Source organism: Drosophila arizonae, chromosome 4 (assembly GCF_054131065.1).
Source record: "Drosophila arizonae isolate 15081-1271.41 chromosome 4, UAZ_ARI_1.0, whole genome shotgun sequence".
In the NCBI taxonomy this organism is placed as follows: domain Eukaryota; kingdom Metazoa; phylum Arthropoda; class Insecta; order Diptera; family Drosophilidae; genus Drosophila; species Drosophila arizonae.
In genome coordinates this window covers 4,240,375-4,254,019 of record NC_142924.1, presented here as the reverse complement: position 1 = coordinate 4,254,019, position 13,645 = coordinate 4,240,375, and the positions used below count along the sequence as shown (strand labels likewise).

General features: G+C 40.3%; 1 protein-coding gene and 1 long non-coding RNA gene across 2 annotated transcripts in view; one reads left to right on the top strand and one right to left on the bottom strand.

The window, feature by feature from the left end:
• Positions 1–238: 238 nt before the first annotated feature.
• On the bottom strand, positions 239–9,961 carry Rh50 (Rhesus blood group-associated glycoprotein Rh50). The gene is made up of 8 exons (XM_018008466.2): positions 9,372–9,961; positions 7,320–7,488; positions 6,694–6,859; positions 6,223–6,484; positions 1,658–1,848; positions 719–913; positions 559–652; positions 239–492 (listed from the first exon to the last, which is right to left on the bottom strand). The coding sequence occupies exons 1-8, from the start codon at positions 9,538–9,540 to the stop codon at positions 389–391; spliced, it is 1,350 nt and encodes a 449-aa protein (XP_017863955.1). The 5' UTR covers positions 9,541–9,961; the 3' UTR covers positions 239–388.
• LOC149269014 (uncharacterized) overlaps positions 2,139–13,645 on the top strand; it is a 46,828-nt gene continuing 35,321 nt past the window's right edge. Inside the window, exons 1-2 of the long non-coding RNA XR_016270078.1 lie at positions 2,139–2,439; positions 2,535–2,673. This is a non-coding gene — a long non-coding RNA (uncharacterized LOC149269014). The remainder of the gene's footprint in view (positions 2,440–2,534; positions 2,674–13,645) is intronic.

Genomic DNA, 13,645 nt, shown 5'->3' with positions numbered 1-13,645 from the left:
ACATTTCACTCGGATTTTGAACAGATTTTTGCTTTTTCTACATTTTTTTTTTTTTTTTTTGCGTCGTGCGCTGCGCGTAATTAAATGTGTAAATTTTTGCAACTTTTTAATTGAATGCGACAAAATGTCTACAAAAATTAAACGAAACAAGCTGCACAACAAGCTGTACAAATGTTGACTGCAAGTTAAGCAAATAATTGAATTAAAAAATATATATGAAACAATAATCAAAACAAAATGCCATGGCAATTTTTTGAATGCAGACAACAAATTTGTCAAGTATATATATATATATAATGTAGAAATTATAAAATCAAGAAAGATAATATTTCAAAAAAATATTAAAGCAGATTCGAAACTTTGATCAAATGGCAAAAGGCAGAAAATTTTACTCCTCCTTCGACTCCAAGGCGGGCACCTCCCAATACTGTTCGTCCTGATGCTGTTCGTCCTTTTGCAGATTGCGAAAACTGGCATACTTCAAGGCAGCACCTAAACATATAACAGTACATATAGATATTATGTATGGGCATATAGTTGGTTGATCAGCTAACACACCTGTCAAAATGCCGCCACCAATGGCTATAATCAGAGTTAAGGCAATGCCAAACAGTTGATAGCCTGCCTGTGAGCTGGCATTGCGGCCGAGTCCCTGTTTGGATGGAATAATAGCATTTAAGTCTGTTGTTTAATTGCAGCTGTTGCCACGCCCACTTACGCCCATAATTTTGGTTGTTGTGCCATTGTTGCCCACCATTGCGGGGAATATATCCTGCAGCTCCGATTGATAGCTATCCACAGTGACCAACGAGGCATAGATAGCCGACGCAATGGCCGAGATGAGCGCTGGCATGCCGTGCAGATTGTGTACGCCGCAGGTGTCGTGCAAGCGCAGATTGTTTGTCAGACAGGGCTGCAATTTACAGGGTATTAAACAAGGAGTTATGAGATAATAAAGCTTTAAGTAAATGGGAAACATTTGCCTCAATAGAAACTAAGCAGGGCATGAAATAATTCTTATTGGGAAGTTTCCTATAAGACTACCTGTTCAGTTAAAGCTAGGGTATATCACTAGGCCGCTCACTCTTGAATCATAAATTCACATACATTCCTTTCGGAATGCTAAACACAGTTCTTTGGCCTCGCATGTAAAAGTTGAAAGGGTATGAACCTTGTTTTTCCTTTTTTTGGCACGTAATTAAACGTTTTTAAAGTGCAAAATGCAACTGGACAGAGGCCCCGACAGTTGGGTCATTTAGAAAGGTGTACATTTATATACACACACACGGACGCAGCGTGAGCGAGAGAGAGAGAGAGAGAGAGACGGCGATAGAAAGATATATGGTTAGGGAGTAGAGTTTGTACGTGCATCAGCAGCGGCCGCCGGGCAACAAACTTTACTCATTAGCGTCACATTTTTCGACTAGGCGCGCTAATTAAAACGTGCATCGCAACAGACGATGGTCCAGAGCACGAGAGTGGAAGCACATAGCGTGTAACCGGGTCTGCTAGTCCACCTCGAACTCCAACTCGGATTCTCGCTCCCACTTCCAGTGCAGTACTCCAACTCCAACTCCAACTCCAAATGGAATAACGCCTCGTATTTGCATGGATTACATGCATTGGCCCGACTCGTCTTTACGGTTGTTCAACTTACGGTTAAATAGCGATAGCCGAGCACCGAAATCGTGCCGGCGATAATGCCAATTAAGACAGCACCATGAGCTCCGAGAAGCAGATTGCAAACGGTGCCAACGGCAACGCCTCCAGCGAGCGTCGAATTCTGCACGTGCACCATATCCAATTTATTCTCATGGCTGACAAGCGCCGACACAACGAAGCTGGTCACTAAAATCAGAGAAGGAACGGTTAAAATGAGAACAACATCAACGGAATGAGAAGTTCATCAACTACAACTCAAGTGTTCTACTACTCGTCATGTTATCAGCAGGCAGCAGCTGGATTATCTATTTGATTTATTATTTATGCCCTTCCACATTTCACTTTGTTTTAAATTTACGCAGCAGTATTTTTTAGAGCTTGGCGCCATCGATAATTTCGATGTGTGACGTTGTTAGTATTTTGGCAAGCATTGATATTTATGCACGATCGACAGTTTTCTGGCATCACTCTTTTCTCTATGCTCTGGTCACACTTATTACTCAAAAAGGTGTGAGTGCCACTCACTGAGTGGTGTGATTGTCATTTTTTTTAATTATATTGTAACTGGAGTAATTTAATCATTTGGTTATTAGTATGTGAAAACTATTTAAATTATGTAAAGAACTCGTCTTAGCGCTGCTTAAGCTATCGCAGACTGTGCGATTTAAAAAGACGAATTGAAAATTACCTTGTGTTTGTGTGTGTGTGTGTTTTTTTCTTATTTATTAATTTTGTTGTTTTTGTTTGTGAAGAAAAATACAATTGCGGCAAACCGTCGTAAGTATTGTCAAAATATTTTAAAATGTTATCACATGATGAAAGTGCCATATTCTGCTTTCTTTCTTTCCTGTGTGCATTAAATTGAATTATAGCTAAATCCAATAAGGAAATGCCCTACCAGCTTTGTTTGTTGTTTTTGTTTTGTGTGTGCGCGTGTGTGAAATAATGGATAAATGGAAAGCATCGCAAAATAAATAGCTATTGTCATATTAGATATTATTTTTGATGTGGGTAAGTCCTAATCAAAATATGTATTTGCAATGTATGTATGCATATGTAAGTTTTTAATGAAGACATTTCTACAGCTGTATTTAATGTAATGTTTATGTTTGTGTGTGCGTGAGTAAGTAGTACATGCATGGGTTTGTGTGCAGTGCCAGCCTAGCGATGAGCATATGTTGCGGTTATCCTCACGACTATTAACGAATATTTTCTGCTAGGTAATGAATTAAATTCAAATGGAAACTGTAGCCAAGCTGCACTTGTTTTGTAAAAAATATTCTTATTGTATATGCCGATAAGAGCAGAAGCTCTATTAAATTAATACGCTTTAGTGAAGGGCTTTACGCAGCTGTATATGTGTCTGTGTATGAAATGAGTAGAGACGAGAGTTGTGACTATGGTCACGTAATACGATGCTAGATTTTGCACGAAAATTACCTCTCAAATACTTTATTAATAATATTTTATTAATCATAGCATTTTAATATAATTATAAAATATTTTGCTTGTGGCTCATCTCTAGCCCAGTTCCAGTTGGTAATGACAACATTCTCCTAAATCATCCAAGCGAAGCAAATGGGCCACAATGTTCGGCCACAACCGCAGTTCATAAACACAAAACTAATAAAAATGTAAACAAGGCAACGGACAAGTCCTCTCGCTCTCCATCTCCTTCTTTCTCTCTCTCTCTCTCTCTCTCTCTCTCTTTCACTCTAGCTCTCTCGGGCTGCTTCTCGTGCATCCCAGCCGTTGGCTGTTGTCCTGGCAACAGAGGGGAACACTTCAGTTTATTGCCTGGGCTAAACATAAATCTCGGCAAAAATAACACTAAATACTTAAAAATCTTCATTTTATGGCGAAACATATGTTGCAGCAATAATAATTTGCATAAATTAGTTAATACGGGACGTTTCGCTCGGTGGCTGTGGCCACTGCAAATAAGCAAATCACAACCGGACCAACACCGACAACAACAACAACAGCAACAACATTGCAACCGCAACAATTTCAAAAACAGCTTTTGACAACGTCCAGGCGACACAGAATTACGAGTACTGCAAAATTTCTGGCTTTAAAATCAATTAAACAACATTTTTACAACCGAGGTCCCTGAAATGAAAGCTAGGGCAAGCTTCGTAAGCAACCGAGATTTGGGGCGTCAGTTGTTTCTAGCTTGTTGTTAAACCCCATATCCTACAATTGAGTGGCAAATAGGGTATGTCAATGATGTGTGGCGGGTAAATGAAAGTAGCTTCTATTTTAAAGTCCATATAGTCAACGACATACAGCAAGTTATCGATAAATATCGAATTGAGTATTTACATATATCCATCCTTGAATATTAATCTTAAATTATTACATACGGAAAGTTATCGATAAATATCGAATTGAGTATATCCATCCTTGAATATTAATCTTAAATTATGAAGAAGCTGCAATGGGTTCAAGCCATATTGATAAATAAGTAATCGATAATTAAGTATTAAGGAAATATATTATATGAAAGTCCTCAGACTTTAGAAGTCTTTATCCTTTGAAATCTAAATATATCAATGTATGCCCATTAAAATATAACTATTATTTTAAAATCTGTACAATCGCAAGCAGGGTATATGCTAGTCGTATATACTCTGCTTATTGTAGCTTTTGTTGTTGTCACTGCTGCTGCTTGCACATTTAACAATTTAAATTAACGCCAATGGTGTCAGTTGTGACTATAAAATGTGTTTTGTGCTTAACCGTTGTGTTGGCCCCAATGCGGGCGACGGTCAGCGGCGGCGGCGACTGACCAGGACTAGGATCATGACTAGAAGCGAGACGGCAGGCCAGACCAGGACAGGCTCGTTTCGAGCTTGGTGTGAAAACAACAACTGGGGCGTATTTTGCTGTTGGCGCCGCATTTAGACACCAAATGGCGTCGTCGTCTGCTATGCATGTCGCAGCAGCACCCGCATGACTAACACACACACACACACAGAGAGGGAGAGTGTGTGTGTGAGTGTGTGCCACACCCCAACGGTAACCGCCTCTAATTTCAGGCATTGAACTGAATCCCAGCCTTAGTTTAATTAAGGCAACACAACTAGCGAGCCAAGTAACCAGCCACTGAACGTTGCGACATGGCCCCTAAAGCGAAACACACACACAGCCAAGCCGGCTGCTCCACACGTTGACTCAACTAATCGCACATCCTTCCGCATAAAATGTCCAGCCCCATAGCCAGCTAGTTTTTTTTCATTATATATCTATTTTACAGCTAAGGGTATGCCGAATATGTTGAACTCTTTGTTGCATTTGGGTGTGAATGAGGTGATTGACAGAAAAGTGAACTATTGGAATGAAAGCCTGGAGAATACTGAATGTTAATGCCTTATATATACTCAGCACTATCAGTTGAAGAATTTTTGTACGGATAGTATAGAACCTAAATTGAGAGTATTTAGTACTGATTACTAGTAAAATAATTGCAATATTCCACATGACTTTGAACTACTTGAACTTCTTTTCTTATGGCATATCTATAATAATAATTCCATAATTTTTATTCCTTTCCTTTCCAAAAAATCCTATGTATTCTCTATAATCTATAACGACGATTTCTTAGCGCATTACAAATTCGACTATCTACTCTCTCTTTCTTTTTTGTCTACGCTCTCATATGGTCTGATGGCACTGTTTAGGTGTTGCCTCTGCTGCTGCTGCTGCTGTTGGTGTAACATGAGGGCTTTAATATCCCTGGCAAGGCTCTTCTTTGGCCACAGACGCCTCCGTCCAGTGTCGCCAACAGATCCCCTGTTGCGCCCCCCTCTCTTTCACTCTACCACGCTCAGCTCTGCTTGAACAGTGTCCAGCGCTCGCTTAGCTTATCTCAGCTGCTGTTCCATTCGTTGTTGTTGTAGTTGGTGTTGTTGGTGTTGCTGTAGTCATTGCCGGACGCCCTTTTGTATACATTTAATTTGTGTTTTGTTATTTACATTAACCGAGCCAAGAGCACAAGCCCACTTCGCCCCTGCGCCGCCTCTTGGCCTTGCTTCTGCTTTTAGAACATTTTCTATATGTTGTGTACGACATGGCCATGGTCAAACATAGTTGACCCATACATATATACAAACATACACACACACACACACACATACAGACAGACAGAGCGATGTATACATAGAGTTAAATGCTGGCCAGCTCCTGGTTCCTGGCCCTGGCTCCTGGCTCTTGGCAACGTTTTTATGTGTGCTACGTGCTCAAAATAAATTTTGAAATGTGTTAACGAAACTATTTGACATTTAATTAGTTTGTGAGTTGCATGCATAAGGATTTGAAGGGCCTGGGACCTTTTCAATTTTAGCGACTGGCGCCACCTCGACTAATAGCAGTGCCAACATTATAATTAACGCAGGCCGGACAGGAATATGTACATATATACATATATAAATATATCTATATATGTATATAGAGTATATCTCTGCAAGATAGAGGCAGCTGAGGCAGCTGAGCCGCCACTTGATTCAGCTAATTGCCTCGGAACTGTGCGCCGCCTTGCAAGCGTGGCACGTGACTCACCTGTTGCCGCGGCTAATGAGAGGAACGTGTTCAATATGGCCCGCTCGCCGCCAGTGCCAGCTGCCAGCACTGAGTTAAAGCTCGGCCAGTATACCCAGAGGAAAGTGGTGCCGATCATAGCGAATATATCCGATGTATAGTTCGCTCCCTCGTGCTTGCCCGCCTCGTTCTGGTCGCTCGATGGGCGCAGCATCATGGCCACAGCCAGGCCAAAGTAGGCGCCAAAGGCGTGCACAGTTATAGAGCCACCACAATCGCAGATCTGTGGAGGGGTGAAAGCGGATTAGAAGAAGATGATGGAGTGTTATATATACATATACATATGTATATGTAAAGTGGAGTTAGTTTTGATTGGTAGAGCATCCAGTTTATATGGAACTGAAGAAGATATATTCTTTATACTCATTCTTTAATATCACAACTCTTATCTTATGCGCAAATCAAATTTCCTGTTCCATGCCATTCACTTACACTCAGTATATTTAAAGCCAAATATTCATTGGCCGCGAACAGCGCAACCTCAACGATGGACATGCAAAGCAGCTGAATGGGCGTGGTGCGTCCGAGCAGTGCGCCCATGCTGATTAGTGGCACGGCGGCGGCAATGTCCGCATCTATGATGCTTTCCAGTGAGAGGCTGTCGAGACAAAGAGAGAGAGAGAGAGAGAGAGAGAGAGAGAGATAAAGATGAAAGAAGATTTAATACTTGATGCTAAATGAAATGGCAAAGCAAACAGTTTAAAGTGTTTTTTATTTGCATTGTGACCTTTGCTTCGGGTTTCTTCCCCCACCCCCACACTTAAAGTTTTTGTTGTCCTGTTTGCCAAGGCACTTAGTTGAAGTAGTCTTGGCTTCGACGATGCCCTCAAGCGAGAAGCACCTGCGAATCCTGCTCAAGTTAAAGTAATTACATAAATTCATTACGTCTTCGAGCATATTTTTCTTAATTTCTTTAGCTTATTTGCTTGTGTTTGTCGAATTTTGTGTGTGTATATATGTGTGTGTATGCATACTAAAATTCAATTAATTAATGACCATTGCGCAATTATTTAGATTGGCAGGCAACATTTGTAGCTGTTGTAGTCGCTGTAGCTCACCTGATCTTGCCACCTTCCATGTGCAGGAAGCCCTTCATCAGCACCGACCATTGCACCACCAATGCGGCCATGAAGAGTGTATAGCCCGTGGCACTATATCCATACTTGCGCAGAAAGGTCATCAGGAAGCCAAAGCCAACAAATATCATAACCTGAATGTCCTGGAATTCTGAAAGTGGAAAGTGAGATGGGGATAAAAAGTGGTATATTATACTCTAAAGTCTGTAGGCCCTCAAGGCAGCAAGCGACCTTCCCTGAGTTGAATATCACATTCTGGAATCATCATAATCCTCAGAACATAGAATCAACATATAGACCAAAGCAGTTTCAATATCCTGGAATGCTGCTGGGTCTAGCTATGAGGTCGCTCAGCTTTTGCCACATGCCTTGGCACGCTTATTAATTGAGTCAAGTCGTTGCAATTAATTGACCAATTGTCTGCTGCCAAAAGTCAATTGCATTGAGATTGATGTCAACAGAGGCGCAGTCGAAGCCCTAGACACAGCCAGGCTAACCATGTGTGTCCATACAGCTGTGTGTATTTCAGCGTGTGTGTGTGTGGATTGGTGTGCGGGTGCAATTAGTGTGAAATGCGGTTTAATTTATTTATTATGAATTGCAACAAGTTGTTTACAGAGACACATTTGCATAAATTGAAATTAATGACTTTAATTATTTATTCGTGTGTGTGTGTGTGTATTCTGAGTGTATGTGTGTGTCTGTGTGTTTGTGCGGCTCCTCGGTATTCAGTTTCGTTTTTTTGGTATTCGCTATGGCAGAAGTAATTAATGCAATTGCTACCGCGGGACTTTAAGTAGACTATGAGCAGAGATAACTTTATTTATTTATGAGACACCAAACACCTGACAAAGAGAAGCTGACATAGATACAGAAAGGGAGTCAGAGAGTGTGTGGAAATGTCAGCTGGCATGGGTAATCGGTCTTTTAATATGCAGGCTTAACTGAAGCTTGGTATTGTGATTGCTTTTAACCATAATTAATTTTGCAAAAAATCAGAAACATTTTTAATGCTATTCCTATGCTAAATTTGACACATACATTTTATATAATATAGATTATATACCAATTAAGTTGTGTTGTTGAGTGCAGTTCCTAGTCTTGCAGACCCCACTCCAACCCATTTCTACATATAATTATCTGAATGTTCATTTAGTCATCGTCCGTTGTCTTTATGAAATCGTTCAGAAGAGCTTATCAGATATAAATGTCACGCAATCGCATCAAGACAATCGGCAACTGACAGCCTGGGTGGGCCCCCCACTTGGCAGACGGACAGCTCAGATAAAATGCCAATCTTGCTGACAAGTCAACATCGATTCAGCTGGCTCGAGTCATTAGTGGCCAGTTGATGGGCTGTCGCCATTTAGTTGCTGCTTGCTTGTCAATTAACCATTGATGATATCATATGACCCTTTCTCACCAAACAAGTAAAACTTTTTTGGAAGCCAAACCCATTAGAAGTGAGAAATTAACTAACTTTTTTATGCACAAAATGATTGACATTGGAAATGGTTCATTTGTGGGAGAGATAGAAAGAAGTGTTAACGGCTTGTTAAATATATAAAAATTTTGTAATATAATAGTATATCATAATAATGTTAATGAATGAATGAGAATGGGAAATGGGAACGAAAATGAGAATGGAAATGAGAAAGAGAATGAGTTCGAAAATGATATAGAATATGAAAATGGGAATGGGAAAGAGAGTGCGAACGAGTGCGAAAATAAATACGAGCTAGGAAATGCGACAGGCATAAGAAACAGAAAGGGAAACAAAAGAGAATGAGACAGAGCATGAAAATGAAGATAATGGAACTATGATAACACGATTATGATAACGATATTCGGCAGCTTTCCATCCCTCAGTCTAGGGTATCTGCAAGTCGAACAACAAAGCACAGAGTGCACTCTCAATCACCGCAGCATGGGCTAGACATAATGGTGTGGCATGACGTGAAGTTGGTCGAGGAGGCAAGGGGAGAAGCTCAGGCGTTGTCGGCTAGGTGACAACTAAAAATGATAGCCACTCACGGGGATATTTTGAAACGTGTTCGTCTGCTGATCCAGCGTCTTCATTGTCGAGGCGTGCCGGCAGAGCGGACTTGTCGTAACGCACGAAAAGCCAGAATAGTACCAGGAAAACTATTTGCACAATCATCAGGACAACGTAGCCCGACACTTTGCTCGCCGGCGTATGCATGATGGACCCCGCAAAAATGCAACAAAAAATTTATCGAGATGTATATATATCTATATATATTTTGTGTATGTACAAGACGGTCGTCGATGGTGATTGGAGTTGTGCTCGGTTCTTGCACAGCGACTCAAATCCGCGCCGTAGCCGTTGCAGCACGCGTGTGGATACGCCGGGGAATTAGAAGCGTAAGTGCAGCAGACAGGAAGAATCTCTGTCCCTGACGCTGTCTCTGTCTCTTTTCTGAGCAAATATTTGTACGCTTTTTAGTTTTCGCGCGTGCACATACACATACACACACACACGCGTTAACTGGCACACGCGAAGTGGAACGATCTGCTGCTGTTGAGCGCAATGCACGTACTGATGCCCAGCTCTGGGTGCGAGGCTCGTAAGTAGCTGTAGCGCTCGACTGCTAGCCGTTCAACGGGGCGTATGTGCGATATATCCGCGTCGATTTATTCGCATGATATAACTATTTGATTTAATTTGCTTCGGCTACAGCTATTGCTGCTATGGCTGCCTCTGCACTTGCTAAATAATTCAGCGCACTGCCCCCTAAAAAAAAACCATTTGCATTGTGCGCTCGCATTCGCATTGCTTCTAATTTATTTAAATTGTTTTGTTTTAGTTGCATTCTAATTTCAATTTGAAATCGTTCTGTGACCGTGCACACTTTAATATGTTGAAGTGGCGAAATGACTATTTCTTTGTCCACAGTGAGTACATCTATATTTCTTTAAGTGTATTCTTTGCTGAATCATTTTTAGTCATTTCATGCTATTGAAACTTTTATATTATGATTGGTCTCATTAGCCTGCATGGCTCGTTCTAGAATTTCTGTAACTGATAAGCGATATAGTAACCGCTGTAAGTCAGTTAAAGAGATATGTCTATGTGCATACGTGCACACATAGATAGTTGGATAAGCTCTTTGTTGTCTTTAGCTGATCGCTATGAGGCAATTAGCACGCCGTCGCCAACAATTGCCGATAAAGTGCTTTGGATACAGTTAACTAATGGAGCAGCCGATCAGCTGGTTATTCAAAATGCGGGTCATCCCCTCACTCCACTCAAACAATTGCCAGTCATTAACATTTTTTTCGTAGTTAAGTGTGAAATTAATAGAGCACAATAAGAAACGTTGCGAGTCGCACATATATGCAAAGAGCGGACAGCTTAAATTGGGTTGCGTACACAAAAACAAATTGAAGGAAATGTTACGTAAACTTATAGAATATATTAAATAAATATAAATAACTTAAATAAGCTTTAAAAAAAAAGAGTTCAGATTATAGAATTTATAATATTTATTTGATTTCTAGTCTAAAGTGCATTTAAGTTAAAGATAATATGAGAAAAAACTAATAATAAAATATATAATAAATAAGTTAGAATGATCATGATCATTTCACTTATTGCCGATGAAAATATGAAAGAAATAAATGTATCAATATTTTATAAAAATAATAAAAATAAATAAATTGAAACAAATACACAGCTTGTCGTCGCTCGGTGAGGCAGCTCGGCAGTTGCTTAGGGCTCGGCTGCTGGGGCGTATGATTGATATTTATTTTTTCAACAAACACAAGCACCTGTGTTAAAAATTGAAATTCTCATGGCAGGGCAACAACAATAAAATAAATAAAAACACAAACCAATGCAAAAGCAAAAGCAAAGCAAACCGACACAAGAAAATGTGTGAAGTTGGCGTAAAAACCGCAAATGTTGCCAGGCACGCGCTGGTAAACGCTCTCAGATCTCTCGAAAAACCAAGAAAGAATGAAAAAAAAAAAAAAAAAAAGAAGTGGAATGGTAAAGTAAATCAGTTGAGGGTAGCTGACAGGGCAGGGTAGTGGCATACTATATCTGAGCCACGTTTTTTTTTTCTCTCTTCTTTTTTGTTGTGTGCTCCAGCTGCCTACACACACACACACACACATACACTTTAGCAGAAATTTGCATCCGCAATCACTTTAAATGTTTCCGTTTGAATACGCAAATAAATCGAAAAGGATTTCCAATGAATGCTTATGAGTGTGTGCATGTCCCTTCCCCCGCAACACCTGACATCCCCTGCTGCTTCTATTCGAGTAAACCCTTGTTAATGTTGTTGTTTACAACAAGTGTACATGGCTAAAATCCGGGCCAAAGCACAACAGCAACGACAACAACACCAACAGCAATTGATAACATTGTAAAATGGCTGCCAAACTGTCAGCTTCTCTAAGATGCAGCCCCAACCAGCGTCACGTTCGCCACCTTTTTTATTCAGCTTGTGGTCAGTCTGGGGCCAAGCTAAAAATATGTATGTGTGTATATGCTTTAGGTTTATGCTGGGCTATAAATAAATATGATGCGACTCTTCGCAGACATTGCATTGGGTCAGTCAGCAGCAGCAGCAGCAGCAATGTTGACGATTTGTTGATAAACTTTAACACTACCAGAGAAAGAGAGAGACTGAGAGCGAGTGAGTGAGAAAGCTGTTGTCTAGAGAGGCCCATAAGGGCGTTCCATGTAACTTTCTCTTTAAATCTTAAGACTGCTTCAGATTTGAGCTTTTCAAATTACAATAACAGTTTTAATTTTCTGTAATATTTTTTTTTTTCAATAAGCATTGGAAACAGCTCTTAAGCCGATTATAAACAAAGCTGTTTCGCATATCAGAGCTTATGAATGAAAATATTTTCTTAGCTTCGGATGTCGGTTTTATATATGGTTAATTATTTATTCTGGCGGAATTACTGCTGTTATTCATACTTTGATTTTTTGTAAAGAAATACTTAAATAAAGCTTGCTAATTCATTAGCTATTATATAGAGCAGTTTCTTTGTTTATAATTTGAAAACAGCTTTGATTCGACACATAAGAAACATGTTTCTAGGTTTTTTTATTAACATTGTGGAATGTTAAGTAGTTCAAAAACAGCTTTGTAGTCATATGATATGTAGATATAGCTTTATAAGCTCTATTATTCCACAGTGTTCTATTGTTATAAAATGTTATACTAATACTTTTTATACTATATATGGAGGAATTATTTATATCTAATTTCAATCGCGGCGAATGTGCTTTCCAAAACACGTTTGGCCATTTCTTTAAAACTCGCTGTGCAGTTACAACAATATATATGCCAATAAAGCCGCTCATATGAGAAGAATAACAACAAATGCAGACACACACAAACACACCGACAACATCGCTGGGACCAAGTCCTTTGTGTGTGGCTTTGTTATGCCAACCAAAACCAAAGTATCCTTCAGGCTGGGCTGCCTGACTAGCTTTGCCGGCATTTGTATCGCCGGCTTTGCCCTCTTTTGGAAGTTTTTTCGTTTTTTTTTTTTCCAGTTTTTAAACTTGGCTACGTTACACAAATTTCCCACAGTCTGTGCACCATTGCCCCATATGGCCCACTGTGCTTGCATGTGTGGTATAGAGCTGCTATTGTGGCTGGGGCTGCGGCGGTGGCTGCTGCTGCTCTTCTTGCTACTGCTTCGTCTGCGGGTGGTTGCGCCTAAACGATTTGCTTTTTGTCTGTTTTGTGTCAATTTGAAATCCGCTTTGGTTATGCGGCTGCAGCGGCTGCGGCAGCGGCAGCGGCCACGTCCGCCACCCCCCCTAGATGGCTCTGTGCCTCTTGTTACTATAGCAAAGATTTGCGCAGCGCCAATTGTTGGCATTTACAGCTACTTGGCTGCCATAGCAGCGGACCGTGCGGTTCCGCCCCGCGGCTTCCCCAGCATCATCAGCTTCAACTTTAGCTCCAGCTTCAGTGGCAGATTCAGCTCAGCTGAAGCTGTAGCTCAAGTGCCGCTCGGGGATTTATCAATTGCGTTCATAACAAATTTCGATTTGTCAGCGCAAAGCGGGCGACTTGCATTTTTTTTTTTTTTTTTTTTTTTTTTTTGCCAGCCAAGTGATATTGGGTGTCAGCCACAGGAAGTGGCATCCATAGCGGCAGATGTTACAGGCAACGATATAGACTGAGCTAAAGTTAAATATTTTAGATTTTTGTTAAGATTCTCATATAGATGACATAACTAAGACTTAAGCTAATGATGGTTAAATTATGTTTAGATTATAATACAAAATATCTTTTAAACACGAAAAA

Bases quoted from the DNA above. Each gene is read 5' to 3' on its own strand.
- Rh50 (XM_018008466.2), bottom strand. From the start codon at position 9,540: ATGCATACGCCGGCGAGCAAAGTGTCGGGCTACGTTGTCCTGATGATT. The intron at 7,489-9,371 runs GTGAGTGGCTAT...TTCCACTTTCAG, and splicing joins ACACGTTTCAAAATATCCCC to AATTCCAGGACATTCAGGTT. The intron at 653-718 runs GTAAGTGGGCGT...CCATCCAAACAG, and splicing joins CAACAACCAAAATTATGGGC to GGACTCGGCCGCAATGCCAG.